This window comes from Bidens hawaiensis, unplaced genomic scaffold, assembly GCF_021521415.1.
Source record: "Bidens hawaiensis isolate Kalapana, Puna unplaced genomic scaffold, B.hawaiensis_p1.1 tig00038969_1, whole genome shotgun sequence".
Lineage (NCBI taxonomy): Eukaryota > Viridiplantae > Streptophyta > Magnoliopsida > Asterales > Asteraceae > Bidens > Bidens hawaiensis.
This window is the reverse complement of record NW_027496833.1, coordinates 132137-146125: the sequence shown is the minus strand read 5'-3', so window position 1 is coordinate 146125 and position 13989 is coordinate 132137. Positions and strand designations below refer to the sequence as shown.

The 13989-nt window shown below is 39.5% G+C and overlaps 1 protein-coding gene across 1 annotated transcript; it reads left to right on the top strand.

Annotated features, from left to right (window-relative positions):
- The first annotated feature begins 7783 nt into the window (after positions 1-7783).
- On the top strand, positions 7784-8736 carry LOC143590704 (cell number regulator 10-like). Its single transcript, XM_077071104.1, has 4 exons — positions 7784-7898; positions 7987-8058; positions 8318-8530; positions 8625-8736. The coding sequence occupies exons 1-4, from the start codon at positions 7784-7786 to the stop codon at positions 8699-8701; spliced, it is 477 nt and encodes a 158-aa protein (XP_076927219.1). The 3' UTR covers positions 8702-8736.
- The last annotated feature ends 5253 nt before the right edge of the window (positions 8737-13989 follow it).

The window sequence follows — 13989 nt, the reverse complement described above, 5'->3', positions numbered from 1 at the left end:
TGCCTTGGCAACCACCATGCGCGGTCCAGCATGTATTCCACAGATTCCTTCGTGTATCTCTCTGATCACATAGCTTGCTTCCTCAGCATCTAAGCATTTCATGAGCGGTCCAAGATAAGAGTGTCGATATAATGTACCATCAAGCAGTTCATAGTTCTGCGACTTGTGTCTTATCTTCCTCGCCTGTGCGCGATTGTCCGGTACCTTTCCCTCCTTCAAGAATTCCATTATTGGAGTTATCCATGATGAAGGGGTTGTATGAGTTACAAGGACAGACTTCGCCACCACCGACGGGTTGCTCATTACTTCTACCCTGACATCTTTGCCAAAGTGATCGAAGCTGGTTGATGCCATCTTACTCAGCGCGTCGGCAGATTTGTTTTCACTGCGCGGAATATGAATGATTCTGAAGCAGTCAAATTGCTCGATGAGCTTTTTCGCCTGCTCTAGATATAGAGGCATGGTGTTCTCCTTGGCATCATAAAGGCCATTGACCTGTGCTGCTACCAAGTATGAATCAACATGGGCCTCTAGTTTTTTAACTCCGAATTTGTGCGCGATGCGCAGGCCAGCCAGCAGGGCTTCATACTCAGCCTCATTGTTGGTGCTCTTGAAGTCCAACCTGATGGCGTAAGTATATTCATGATTCTCTGGATCCACCAGTTTTAGGCCTGCGCCGGACCCTTCGTTGTTTGAAGCTCCATCAGTGAACAATCTCCAAACATTTTCTTCATCATTGGCTCGCGGAGGGTCTGCCTCGCGCTGAGCCTCTTCAATTTTTCCCTCGGGGATTTCTGCGATGAAATCAGCTAAGACTTGTCCCTTTATTGCTGGACGGGGCTTATAGGCGATCGTGTGCTCTCCTAACTTCAGCGCCCATTTTGTCAGCCTTCCCGAGAGCGCGGGGCGTCGCAAGACTTGCTGGATGTTGTAACCAGTCAGTACTTCAATGGGATGACCATTGAAATATCTATGAAGCTTGCGCGACGCGTGTGTTAGTGACAAAACTAACTTTTCCATGATGGAGTAGCGCGTCTCAGGATCTGTCAGCACCCGACTCACATAGTATATTGGCGTTTGGATTCCCTTGCGATCCATCAACAATACTGCGCCGATGGCGCGCTCTCCTGCTGATAGGTACAATGTCAAGGTTTCACTAGGAAGTGGAGCTGTGAGCGCGGGCAAATATATCAAACATTCTTTTATCTCACTGAAAGCTTGCTCGGCCTCAGGAGTCCATTTGAATTGGCTTTTCTTTAAGCAATTTCTCAATGTGTTGACAAATGGGGTAGATTTGCTTGCATGGTTCGCTAGGAACCTGTTGATTGATACCAATCTACCATTCAGCTTCTGGACTTCTTTCATGGTGGATGGCGAGGGCATGTCAAGGATGGCCTCCACCTTTTCTGGGTTCACCTTGAAACCATCCTTGGTAACCATTACACCTAGAAATTTTCCCTCTTGTACGCCGAAAGTGCATTTGCTCGGATTGAGCTTCATGTTAACTTCCTTTAGGCGCCCAAGGGTTTCCTCGATGTCTTTGAGCATTTGTTTCTCCTCCCTGCTTTTGATCACCAAATCATCCACATAGACTTCTAGGTTTCTTCCAATTTGCTCGCTGAAAACGGCATCCATAAGTCTTTGATAGGTGGCGCCCGCATTCTTCAAACCAAAGGGCATTTTTGTGTAACAAAAAACACCCTTGTCGGTTCTGAAGGCAGTCTTGTCCTCGTCTTGTGGTGCCATTTGAATCTGGTGATAGCCCTTGTAGGCATCCAGGAAACATTTGAGCTTGAATGGCGCCACGGAGTCCACCTTTGCGTCGATGTTTGGGAGGGGGTAACAATCTTTTGGGCACGCTTTGTTGAGGTCCTTGAAGTCAATGCACATCCTCCACGACCCGTTACTTTTCTTTACCATCACAGGATTGGCTACCCACGTCTGGTATCGTATCGGGCGGATGATGTTTGCGCGCAGTAGATCCTCAACCTGCTCATTCATGGCCCTCGCTTTCTCATCCCCCATGACTCTCTTCTTTTGAGCAATTGGCTTTACAGACTTGAACGTGTTGAGATAATGTTGTGCCAGGTCTCGCGGAACCCCAGTCATATCAGAGTGTTGCCACGCGAAGACCGACATATATGCTGTGAGCAATCTTTTCATTCTCAACCTCGTGTCGTCTGATATCGTTGCGCCAATTGTGATTTTCTGCTCCGGGAATTTTGGGTTGAGAATCCATTCCTCTGGCGCGTTGTCTGCCATTGGAAGTTTCATTCTCCCTTCCCGCGGAGTACTTGTCACTGCACACAAATGATCTCGGTATACAAATGTTACACCTGTTGGTGTTGGGAACCCCAACGCGCCGTGCGCTGGCGACGGTATGGCGTTGAATTGGGCAATCGTTCCCCTACCCAAGATCATATTGTGGCATGAAGTGGTAGGCAAGACCAAGAAGTTGACAACTTCGGCTCGCTTGTGTTTCTCATCCCCCATAGTTAGTTCAAATTGTATTTGACCTAGGGGATGAATGATTTCATTTGAAACACCAGAGATTGGTGCATTCACAATTTCAAGCCTTGCTTGGTCTGCCGGATCCAGTTTCCTGAAACATTGCTCATACATGATGTCTGATTCGCTGCCAGTGTCCACCAGGACTTTTGACACTTCATAATGAGCAATGTGTGTAGTGATGACAAGAGGACTGCTGATAGAAGGGCCTCCCCTGATTCTTGGGAAGATTACTTGTTGCTCGCGCCAATCTCCTTGGACTTGCGCGCTTCTCTTTCTTGATCTTTGCCCTTGCGTTCCTCCCTCGGCTACACAGATTCTTTTGAACTTTTTACTGGCAGAGGCTCCTTCTGGTTGTTCATTTTCTGGTCTTGAGTTTTTCACCAGGTGAGCCAGCTTGCCTGATTTCACATCTTTCTCAATTGCATCTTTCAAGTGGTGGCATGCATCAGTGTTGTGTCCTGTGGACTTGTGAAACTCACAGTACTTGCCACTGTTTGATGGTCCCTTGTAGTGTAGTGGCTTGGGGCTTTTGAACTGGACATTCTCAGTGCTTAACACTTGTGAAGGCGTTTTAGTGAGGGGAGTCCATATTCTTGGCAGAGGTCTGTTAGGATCTCTGCCGCCTTCCCTCTTGTCACCCTCCCCGCGATTACGAACGTCTTTTTGGGGCGTGGGTGAGCTTGGTTGCGCCTGCTTTTCTGAGGAAGAAAAACTGGTTGATTGCAACCTGGACCATACAGAGTTCTGTTTGCCCCTTCTTTCGTTGTTGCGCGGTGCCTCTGCTTGATGCCCCCTTTCTCTCGCTCTATCTTGAGCAATTTGTTTTTCATTTCTCGCGAAGACTCGCGATGCTTCCATTAACTTGGCCCACGTGGTGGGCATGCCATCTCTGCTTACGAGAGCTCTGCGGAGTTGATCACTGCGCGCGCCTTGTATAAAGGCCACGCGCAATAGTTGCTCAGTGATACCTCCGATTGCCAGAGACTCTTGATTGAAACGAGTTATGTAGTCTTCGATCGTTTCATCATTCTTGCGCACGTAGTGCATGATGTCATCAGGGTCGCGCGTGTGTCTGCGCTGCTGTACGAAGTGAGCTTGGAACTTTTCCAATAGTTCCTCGAACCCATCGATTTGCCCAGTCGGCAAGCTTTCGAACCAGACACGCGCCGCGCCCGTGAGGGGCCTTTGCGATGCGCCCGTGACCAGGCAGCGAGCAAACATGTGACACCATGTTGGCATCGTCCAGCTTTCTAGGTTTCCAGTGTTGTAAAAACCTTGTAAGAAATCGTCTGGATCTGTTGTGCCGTCATATTTGCCCAAACCACTTGGCATCTTTGTTTTGTGCTGAATGGGGGCCTTTGCGATGCGCTCAGTGAATTTTAAATGTTTCACTAAGATGGCTGGCCTGTACGGTGTGGTTACGTCAACTTGCCCTCTCACTGGTGGGCTGTACGGTGTGTGCAGATCCAGATCGGCTCTGGCTCCAGGCGCCATGTTCATGTGTGCGCGGAGCTGTGAGCCTCCTGCATGAGTATCTCGCGTCTTCCTGACGCTGTGCACTTCTTCATCACTAAACTCAGCGTGTTCAGTGTGAACAGAGTGACCATCTTCATGCGCGCGCGCCCTTTTTGTTCCATGAACAGTTTGCTTATCAAACGCTAGCCTTTGTGTTTTGTGTTTGACCAGCTCATTGTACTTGTCCATTAGACGTCGTTGCTCGTTTATGAGCCATTCTTTAGGGTCATTGGTTTCATCTTCTGGACCCATTGGTCTGTTTTGTTTCGCGCCGGTAAGATTTTGTAACGTGAGATCGTTTGGAGGAGTTTCAGTCTGGCCATGAGGAGTTGTGATGAAGGGACGGTTACTGGTGGTGCGCGTAGAATCACGCGGCGCCCTCAGAAACTGCTGTCCCTCATTAACATCCTCACGTTCAATATCCTCCAGAACTTGATCAACGTTACGAACGCCAGAAACCATGGTGAAATTTTATTTTTTTTAGAGATCTGATGAGATTTTGTTGCCGTTGTAACAGGTGATGGCGCCAATGAAGAAACGTGGATCGACTCACTGGTAGACGATCTACTTTCCTCGGGTGTGATTATGCTATTCCACCGATGGTTCTCTGGAATCTGGATTCTTCCACCTACAAAATGAACAGCACCGTAAACTTACCCCTCAGAAAGGGACAGAGGGGTCCTCTTTGGGGTAACCCTCCGGTGTGAGAATAAGAATTTGTAGGAGAAGATAATAATATGAGAGTAAGGAAATTGGAGTGTATTGCTTAATATAGCTGAATACTGTGTGATTGGGTGTGTCTCTCCTTGTGGAGTTGATGTGGTATTTATAGTGCTAGGGTTTCCAATGATTGGACTCAGACCCAATTAGGGCCTTGTTGGCCTCCTCCTATTGCTTCGCGCCACGTGTCCTTGGGACACCTGGTGCTTTTTCATTGGTTATAATCACGTGGTAGCACATGGGTTTTGCTGAGTTGTCCACCTTTCATTGGCAGCTGTCAACATCAGCATATTCTTATTCCTTAAAAAGATACCTTCTGGAAGGTTGTCTGACGTGCACAATCAAGGTTGCCCTAATCCTGATTTGGATAAGGACGAGGTTGATTATGTGCATGTGTGATATGCGCCTATCCTGAGGATGCGCGAGGTCTTCTCTTTATTCTCACGCGCAGATGTTTCATGCGCAGATGTGATATGCACAAGCATGTGATATGCGCCACGCGCGGATGCGCCACGCGCAGATGTGATATGCGTGAGCATGTGATATGCGTGAGCATATGTGATGCGTGAGCATATGTGATGCGTGAGCATATGTGATATGCGCCATGCGCATAGGTTTTGGCTTTGTGCCTTCTTGATTTCAAGCCTCTTGTCTATATCTTGTGGGTTGACCCGCCTCGCTCGGTGTTGAGGCGGGTACATACCTCTTCAGGGAAGAAAGAAAAAGAAATTATATATTTAAAAGACATTCTCGAGTTAAAATAAAAGAATAGAAAAGAAAGTGTTAATTACATTATCAAGTGATGGTGGTTGGTTGATGGTGAGTCAATTGGTGGTGGTGGTGTTTTCTGGCAAAAGAAATGTAACTTTCCCGGTTAAAAGCATTTTTCCGGTGACCTGCAAGTACCGCCGTTGTGATTCTGTTAGTCGCGGACCGTTGGAAACAAATACGCTAAAAGATGAAACCGTCAGCAGCCAACTCGTTAATTAAGACTAATAAAATGACAAAAAAAATAATATTTAAGATTAGCAGAAACCAATACACATTCATTTAAACATTTATTGTTATCTAAATACATGCAATAAAAGACCCCCATGAATTTAGAAGAAATAACTAAATAGTTTTTGTACCAATCAACACGTTACTCTTATTAGTGTTTATTTTTTAATAGTAAAAGCCATGTGATCTTTCCTAGTCAACACGTCATGCTCAACAATGAGTGCTCCTTCCATATACTTCAGCCTACCCTGTTTTAACGAGTCTAGTTTTCCAATTCACTTTCAAAACTATTAGAATATCGTGATAACCAAAAAACCAAACAAAATTATTTTAGTACAATAATCTAAATAAATTAAAATACTTAAATAAAACGTGAAGATTTTCTAGCATTTTTAGAAACAAGGCTTCGATCAACTCCTTGTAACCCGCGGGTTTTGTGATTGTAGTATCGTAGGGTTTAAAATACAAAGAAAAGAAATGATAAAATTGGATAGGGGAAGAAAGAAAAAGAAATTATATATTTAAAAGACATTCTCGAGTTAAAATAAAAGAATAGAAAAGAAAGTGTTAATTACATTATTGAGTTAGATAGGAAGGAAAAGATAGAAAAAAAATTGTAACTTTTCAATCATGTCCTTATTATTGAGTTAGATAGGAAGAAAAAAATAGGATAAATTAGTAGTATTATACATGACTATAAACTTTCCTTTTGAATCAGGTCATATTTGGCTGGAAAGTTTTGAAGGAAAAAAGCACTAACTTTTCTTTCAATTCTTTTTCTTTTCTTTTAATAAAAAACTCAAGAATGAAAAAAGGAAAATTTTCTTATTTTTTCTTTTCCAAACCCTTAAATAAAAAACTCAAGAATTAAATAGCAAAGTGCATGTTTTTTCTTTTTAATGGTAACGGATATTCAATTGGCTTAATTTAATCAAAGACGTAAAAGTGGGTTTAAATTTTTAAATGGGCCTAAAAAGTTGGTTCTTTAAGTATGCGTTGTAAAAATTATAAAAACTACCAGGCACCACCCCAGTAGCCTCTGGTCTTATTGTTAACTATGATACATGAGATTATAAGTAATTAAACCAATTATATATGTGACTTGTATACTAATGTGCGGTTAATTCACTTCGTAGAGGTTCTAACTTCTTAGTGGAAGAGTAGAAGCTAAGCAGTTAATGCGGAAAAATTTCGGATATCAGTCAAGGACCGATATTTGAGATATCGGTTATCGTGGTGAGATGTTGGGATATCGGTAATTTTAATATCGTGCAAAATTTATATATATAGCACTCTAACAATAACAATTTAGTATATTCTCCTACTATTAACAAATCAACCTTTTGCAACACTAACAATTGTATCAAGTAGAAACTGATTAAGACTCGAAACTAACATTAAACACTCAAAGTTAAAAATTAAGACTTAAAACATTGATATCAGGAATATCGATGAAATATCGGTCAATATCACCGACATTATCGGTACCAATATTCTAACTGATAATCACATAAAGACTGATAACCGAGATACCACCGAGATTGACTGCATAGAATAAAACCCTGAGTTCTAAGTTCTAACCCATACAAATAATTTACTTATATAGAAATTTTGGATGTATTGCAACTTCTAAAAAAGTATACCTAACTTATACAAAAATACAAAAAAACATAAAATAAAATTTTCCTATACCAACATGATCATGATTCATTATTCATTGCCTCATTATTTTCCCACTGGAATAATAATAATTACTTATCGACGCGTAAAATTTATTAAATTAAATAATAAATATTATATATTTAATAATATTTAATTTTTATATAGTCCAAAGAGGCTGCAAGAAACCGAATAATTAATGGACCACTTTCTTTGATGGTTCCATGAATCCACACCCATCAATCCATATCACCAACCTTGGCTATAGCCTCTATATATATATATATATGTATGTATGTATAGAGTCCATGCACAACACTTAAAACCATCACCAACCCAAAACTCTTAAAATTCTTACCACCTCAATTTATTTTTAATCATGCATTCTTCAACCGGGCAACCACAATATGTCACTGGCGTCCCGGCTCAGCCCATGACCGCGCCTAGCCAGTGGTCCACTGGCCTTTGCGACTGCGGCAAAGATTGGTCTAGTTGTAAGCCCACACCAAATTAATACTCATCATTTTGTTGCACTATATGAACTATCAATAACTTGTTTCATATTGTTTTTGGGACCTATAGGTTGTTTGACGTGTTGGTGTCCATGTATTACATCAGGACGAATTGCTGAAATCGTCGATAAGGGAACTACATGTAAGTGTCCTAGTATATTTTTGTATAATATATGAATATTCGTTAAATAAACAATTGCAATAAATAAGTTTGGCAAAATGTATGGGTCCGAGTAATGAATCGAAACATGTTAGGCTCACAACGAGTCATTTTATAGACTGGTTATCAATTTGGTTCGGATGTAAATGAAGTAATTGATGATACAAATTTAGAAGTTGACAATGATGTCACTTAAATTAATTTGGTGAATAATTAATTACATTCTTTCTATCTATAATAGCTTGTGGTGTACACGGAGCCATTTATTCGCTACTTTGTCTATTCACTGGGTGCGAATGCATATATTCATGTATGTTTCGCTCTAAGTTAAGGCATCAATACATGTTGCCTGAGCAACCTTGCAATGACTGCCTTGTACATTGTTGTTGCGAGTGGTGTGCTCTTTGCCAGGAGTATCGTGAGCTCAAGTATCGTGGATTTGAACCATCTCTTGGTAATAAGATTCTCAATCTCTCTTATTAAAGTTAATTCAACCAATATGACTTATAAACTTTTTGAAAAATCTAATTCGAGAATTTTTTTTAAAGGATGGGAAGGAAATCTTGTGAGGCAGAATCAAGGAGTCGTGATGCCGCCAGTCGGTCCTAAGGAGATGAAGCGTTAACTCTAGATTCTTAATAATCGGAATTGTAACAACTCATATTTATTTTCTACCTTGTGCTCTCTTTTATGCTATGTCAAAAACTGTAGAAGTAAAGGTTCGTTTGAAGTTTGGAAGAGAAAAATAAATGTGATTTTAGATATGAATAATTGTAATTTCATTTTTTAGTTTAATGTTTAATTAAAGTCACTTTTCATATGTATTGCTATATATTGGAATTCAATATATTTTACATGTTGGCTTCATATAATATGGTGGAATGCACATGATATTATGCTAGTTTGGTTGAAGAGTATATTGGAATTAAATCTTACAAGGCTTCCTCGTCACTAGAGGTGCACAAATCGGTTTAAAATTGAAAATTGGTTTAGGTTAAAACTAGTTCAGTTTGGTTAATAAAAGTCAAAACCAGTTTATGATCGGTTTGGTTCGGGTTGAAAGCGGTTTCTTGACCAGGTTCCGATCGGTTTCGGTTCGGGCTTTGACCAGTCTTGCCTGGTTTTGGCCGGTTTCGGTTCGTTTAACTGGTTTGGAACCGGTTTTAGTAAAGAAAATTACAAACCGGTTCTGAACCTACGATTTCAATAGGTTTCAAACCAGTTTCTACATATTCGGTTTCAAACCGGTTTGGTTTCGGTTCGATTTTTAGGTCGATTCGGTTAACTGGTTTATTTGCCCACCGCTACTTGCCACCGCCTACATCCTAGTTGACAAATTTCAGTTTTTATAATAACCAATTATTTGAAAAAGTTAATTTCCAAATCCAATTCATTAGAATTTTAATTCCTTGATAATATGTATTAGCATATATTAGTTACTTATCTAACCCTTTCTCTAAAACAAGACTTGGAGCGCTCACATTTTTACGATAGATTTCCAATCTCTTTCCGTATACCTAAATTATAAGAAAAATTATATGAGTTCGATCATTTTAACTCATACATTGAAGACAAACTATATGTAAAGTTAACTAAACTCTCATATTTGGGTGATCACTATCCATGCCCTATCCATTGTTTTATTATGCTTGTGAGTGAAAAATAGTATTTTTAATTGATTATGAATATATATATATATGGTGAATCAGACTTGAGATGTTTTCAAAAAGTGTATTACAGTTATAATATATGGCGGTGTAGATGGGGATGGGGTTTCATTATTCCAATGTGAATGCTCTTAGCTTTCCCCTTTTACCTAGTCGATTAATACACAGGGCTTGTTAAAATTTTGCCGAAAGGGAAAAAAAATTTGGGCCTTAAGTAAACAGGTTTTTTTACAGGTTGGTTAGCAATTAAATTTTTAAATAGGCTTAGTTGGTTATGATTTGTGTAAAAAATTGTTTATAAAACTAACCTTAAATAAGTTGAATAATTGGAATTAAACATTAAAATACACACACCCACACAAATATATATATATATATATTCTTAAAAAAGGTATAAAAATTTTTACAAAAAAAATTTCGGACCTAACAGGGTGATCGGGCTGGGGGCCGTTGGTCACACTGCCCTACTATCCAAGCCAGCCATGTCAAGGAGGTGAGCCCATCATTCTAATCTTCTTTTCTCGTTGTGGTTTCCTTTGTTCATTTGGGCTTATATTTGTACGTTTGAAAAATGTCGCTTCTATTTTCACTGAATAGGAATAGCTGTGACTAGTGAGCTTTTGTTTTAACTGAATAGGGATATCAGGGACTCCTGGGATGATTAAGTAGGTGAGTCCCTCATTCTAATATTCTTTTACTTGTTTTGATTTCCATTTGTTCCTTTGAAAAGTGTCGATTCTGTTTTCACTGAACAGGGCTAGCATGGACTGGTGGACTTTTGTCTTCACTGAATGGGGTTATCAGGGACTCGTGAGGTGAGTCTCACATTTTAGTATTCTTTTACTCATTGTGGTTTCAGTTGTTCGTTTTGGCTTCCGTTTGTTCGTTTGAAAAGTGTCGCTTCTTTTACCACTGAACTGGGCTAACTGCAACTGGTGGGCTTTTGTTTTCATTGAACGGGGCTATCAGAGACTCGTAGGATGATTGAGGAGGTGGGTACCTCATTCTAGTCTTCTTTTACTCATCATGGTTTTCATTTGTTCGTTTGGGCTTCATTTGTTCGTTTGATAAGTGTCGCTTCCGTTTTCATTGAACGGGGCTAGCAACGACTGATGGGCTTTTTTTTTTCCAGCAAACGGAGCTATCTGAGACCCGTGTGATGATTAAGGAGGCTGGTCCTTCATTCTAATCTTGTTTTACTCCTTGTGGTTTCCATTTGTTCTTTTGGTCTTCCATATGTTCGTTTGAAAAGTGTCGCTTCTTTTTCCACTGAACTGGGTCAGTCGCGGCTGGTGGGCTTTTGTTTTCATTGAACGAGGATATTAGAGACTTGTGGGATGATTGAGGAGGTGAGTACCTCATTCGAGTCTTCTTTTACTCATCATGGTTTTCATTTGTTCGTTTGGGCTTCATTTGTTCATTTGATAAGTGTCACTTCCGTTTTCATTGAATGGGGCTAGCAACGAATGGTGGGCTTTTGTTTTCAGCAAACGGAGCTATCTGAGACCCGTGTGATGATTAAGGAGACTTGTCCCTCATTCTAGCCTTGTTTTACTCTTTATGGTTTCCATTTGTTCTTTTGGTCTTCCATATGTTCGTTTGTAAAGTGTCTTCATGTTTTCACTGAACCAGGTTAGCTTCGATCGGTGGTATTTTGTTTTCACCAAACGGGGATATAAGGGACTCGTGGGATGCTTAAGGAGGCGAGCCCCTCATTTGAGTCCTATTTTACTCATTGTGGTTTTCATTTGTTCGTTTGGGCTTCCATTAGTTCGTTTGAAATGTGTCACTTCTGTTTTCATTAAATGGGACTAGCAGCGACTGGTGGACTTTTGTTTTCACTGAATGAGTCTATCAGGGACTTGAGGGGCTCGTGGGATGATCAATGACTTAATACCATTCGAAGATAACACTTTTCACATTACTTGCTAACCTACTTTAAACTCTTATCTATATTCACCTTTTAGAGTGTATTTCTTCCATCAGATGTGTTACCTTAGGTAAATTTCATTTCGATTTGTTATGTTCTATCATGTCCACATGAGAGGCATTTCACCTTAAGGTCCAGTCTTGCTTCAAATATCATCAATGCGTGTTCTGCACGATAATTGAGATGAGAGGAGGAACTCTATGGTTAACGTGATCAAGTGCGAGTAATCTATAATTCATGACGGGTGACCTTCTGTGAAGTTTTTATTTAGGAAACAAAACTCAAATCTAAGAGCCTCTTATTAACAAAACGGATAATATTGATTGGTATGAATCCATATGTTATAGCAACTGTTAAATGAATAATATCATGATTAATTTAAATTTTATATTACTAGTATGCATTTACTTTTATGTAAAAACGTGCAATAATAATGGGGAATATCGTATATATGAATATCTAGGGTTATGTTATAATAGGAAGTATAGTTTTTGTAGGAAGGATAAGAAGTAATCTTGTCCATTGATTTTGAATATGAAGGGTTGAGATTAGTTTATGTGGAAATCAAGTATGAACATAAAGGAAAGGGCATAAAAGAAATAACATATTTGTTGACTTTCTCTCTGCACATGTAAGACACATGCCAAATTCCCCTATCATTTTAAAATGTCCATAACTTTTTTTACGACGTTTTTATTGAAAAACAAATTCACCATAATAACGAGTATCTTTTTATCTTTCATATGAGTACCATATTGTAATATAAAATTTAAAAAAAATTAGTGGATTTTTTACAAATTGTGTTTTACCAAATTGTATTTTACAAAATTGTGTTATACAATAGTATTTTTCATTGTTTTTTTTTCATTATGTTTTTTCCATTGTGTCATACAATTGTGTTTTTTTCATTGTGTTTTTTTTTCATTGTGCTTTATTCTATTGTGTTTTTTACTTTGTGTTTTTTCATAGTGTTTTCCATTGTGTTTTTCCGGACTTTTCCGGCGAGGTGGTGGCGGTGGGTGACGGTTGTGGTGGCGGTGGGCGGTGGAGTGGTGGTGGTTGTAGAGAGTAAATATGTAATTGGGTTTTATGTAAGTGGGTTTTTGAAATTAATGTAAGTGGGTTTTTGAAATTAAATTAAGTGGGTTTTGATATTTAAGTGTTAGACTAAAATACCCTCCTTCCTAGCCTTCTTAGGAAAATCAAACTTCTTATTTGAACCTAACCCTGAATATCTAAACCGAAGAAGAAAACATTTTTTAGTACCAGTTAGACGTTCCTCTTCCGATCAAAATATTAAACGTGTATATCGACTCGTATTCTCATTCCGATATATACTTACATACCTCGTGTCGACATATATATGTTTATTCTTGTGATTCGATTTCAAGTTTATTTATTAATTTATATTCCGATTACATACCTCGTGTCAACTTCAAGTTGCAAAAAATTACCGATCGTTCGTTTCATGTTCGTAACCGTGATTTGCTGTTTCAGTTTACTAGTGTTTATATGTAAAAGTTGACTGAAGGGACTTTTATATGCAAAGTTGAGTTGGAGAACTTTTATGTTCAAATTCAACAAGTGGAAGGACTTTATATTCAAAACATTCACTACCGTCGCAATCTGGGTCCAATTGGGAGGTCTTCCCATTTTCCTGAGTTGAGCGACTTTTGTGAGCCTAACCAGAAAATATGTTAATTTTTAATGGTATTTGTTCAAAAAATTAACATGACATATTCTGTATTCCCCACCATATCATGCGGGCATCCCTCTAGTATGATAGGTGTATACATTTTGGTATTTTATCTATTATTATAGATATATGATAGATATTATACATTAGATGAAGTCCAAAACAGGTGGCTGCAAGGAAATGATAACATGCTAAGGGACTTCTTTGCCTAGTGATTCTAATCCACACCCATCCTCACACCAACTTTCAACCTTGGCTATATATACACAATCCAGAAACCTTAAAACCATCACCAATATCCAAACTTAAACCAACCCTAGCAGCTCAATATTATGGCTCAACCCACCGGCCCTAGCCAATGGTCCACCGGTCTTTGTGCTTGTGGTGAAGATTGCTCTAGTTGTAAGTCTACACCAAATACCAGAGCCGGCCTGTGAGGTAGCAAAAACAAGTTAAGGCTTTATGCCCACACTTAATTAAGGCCTCTAAATCCAAAAAACATTATATATAGATATATTATAATGGGTAAGGTATCTTCAAAGTAATGTATTGGTTTGGTGGTAGGCTTGGTTGTTACTAAAGTATAGGTCATGAGTTTAAAACTTGTATTAAGCAATTTT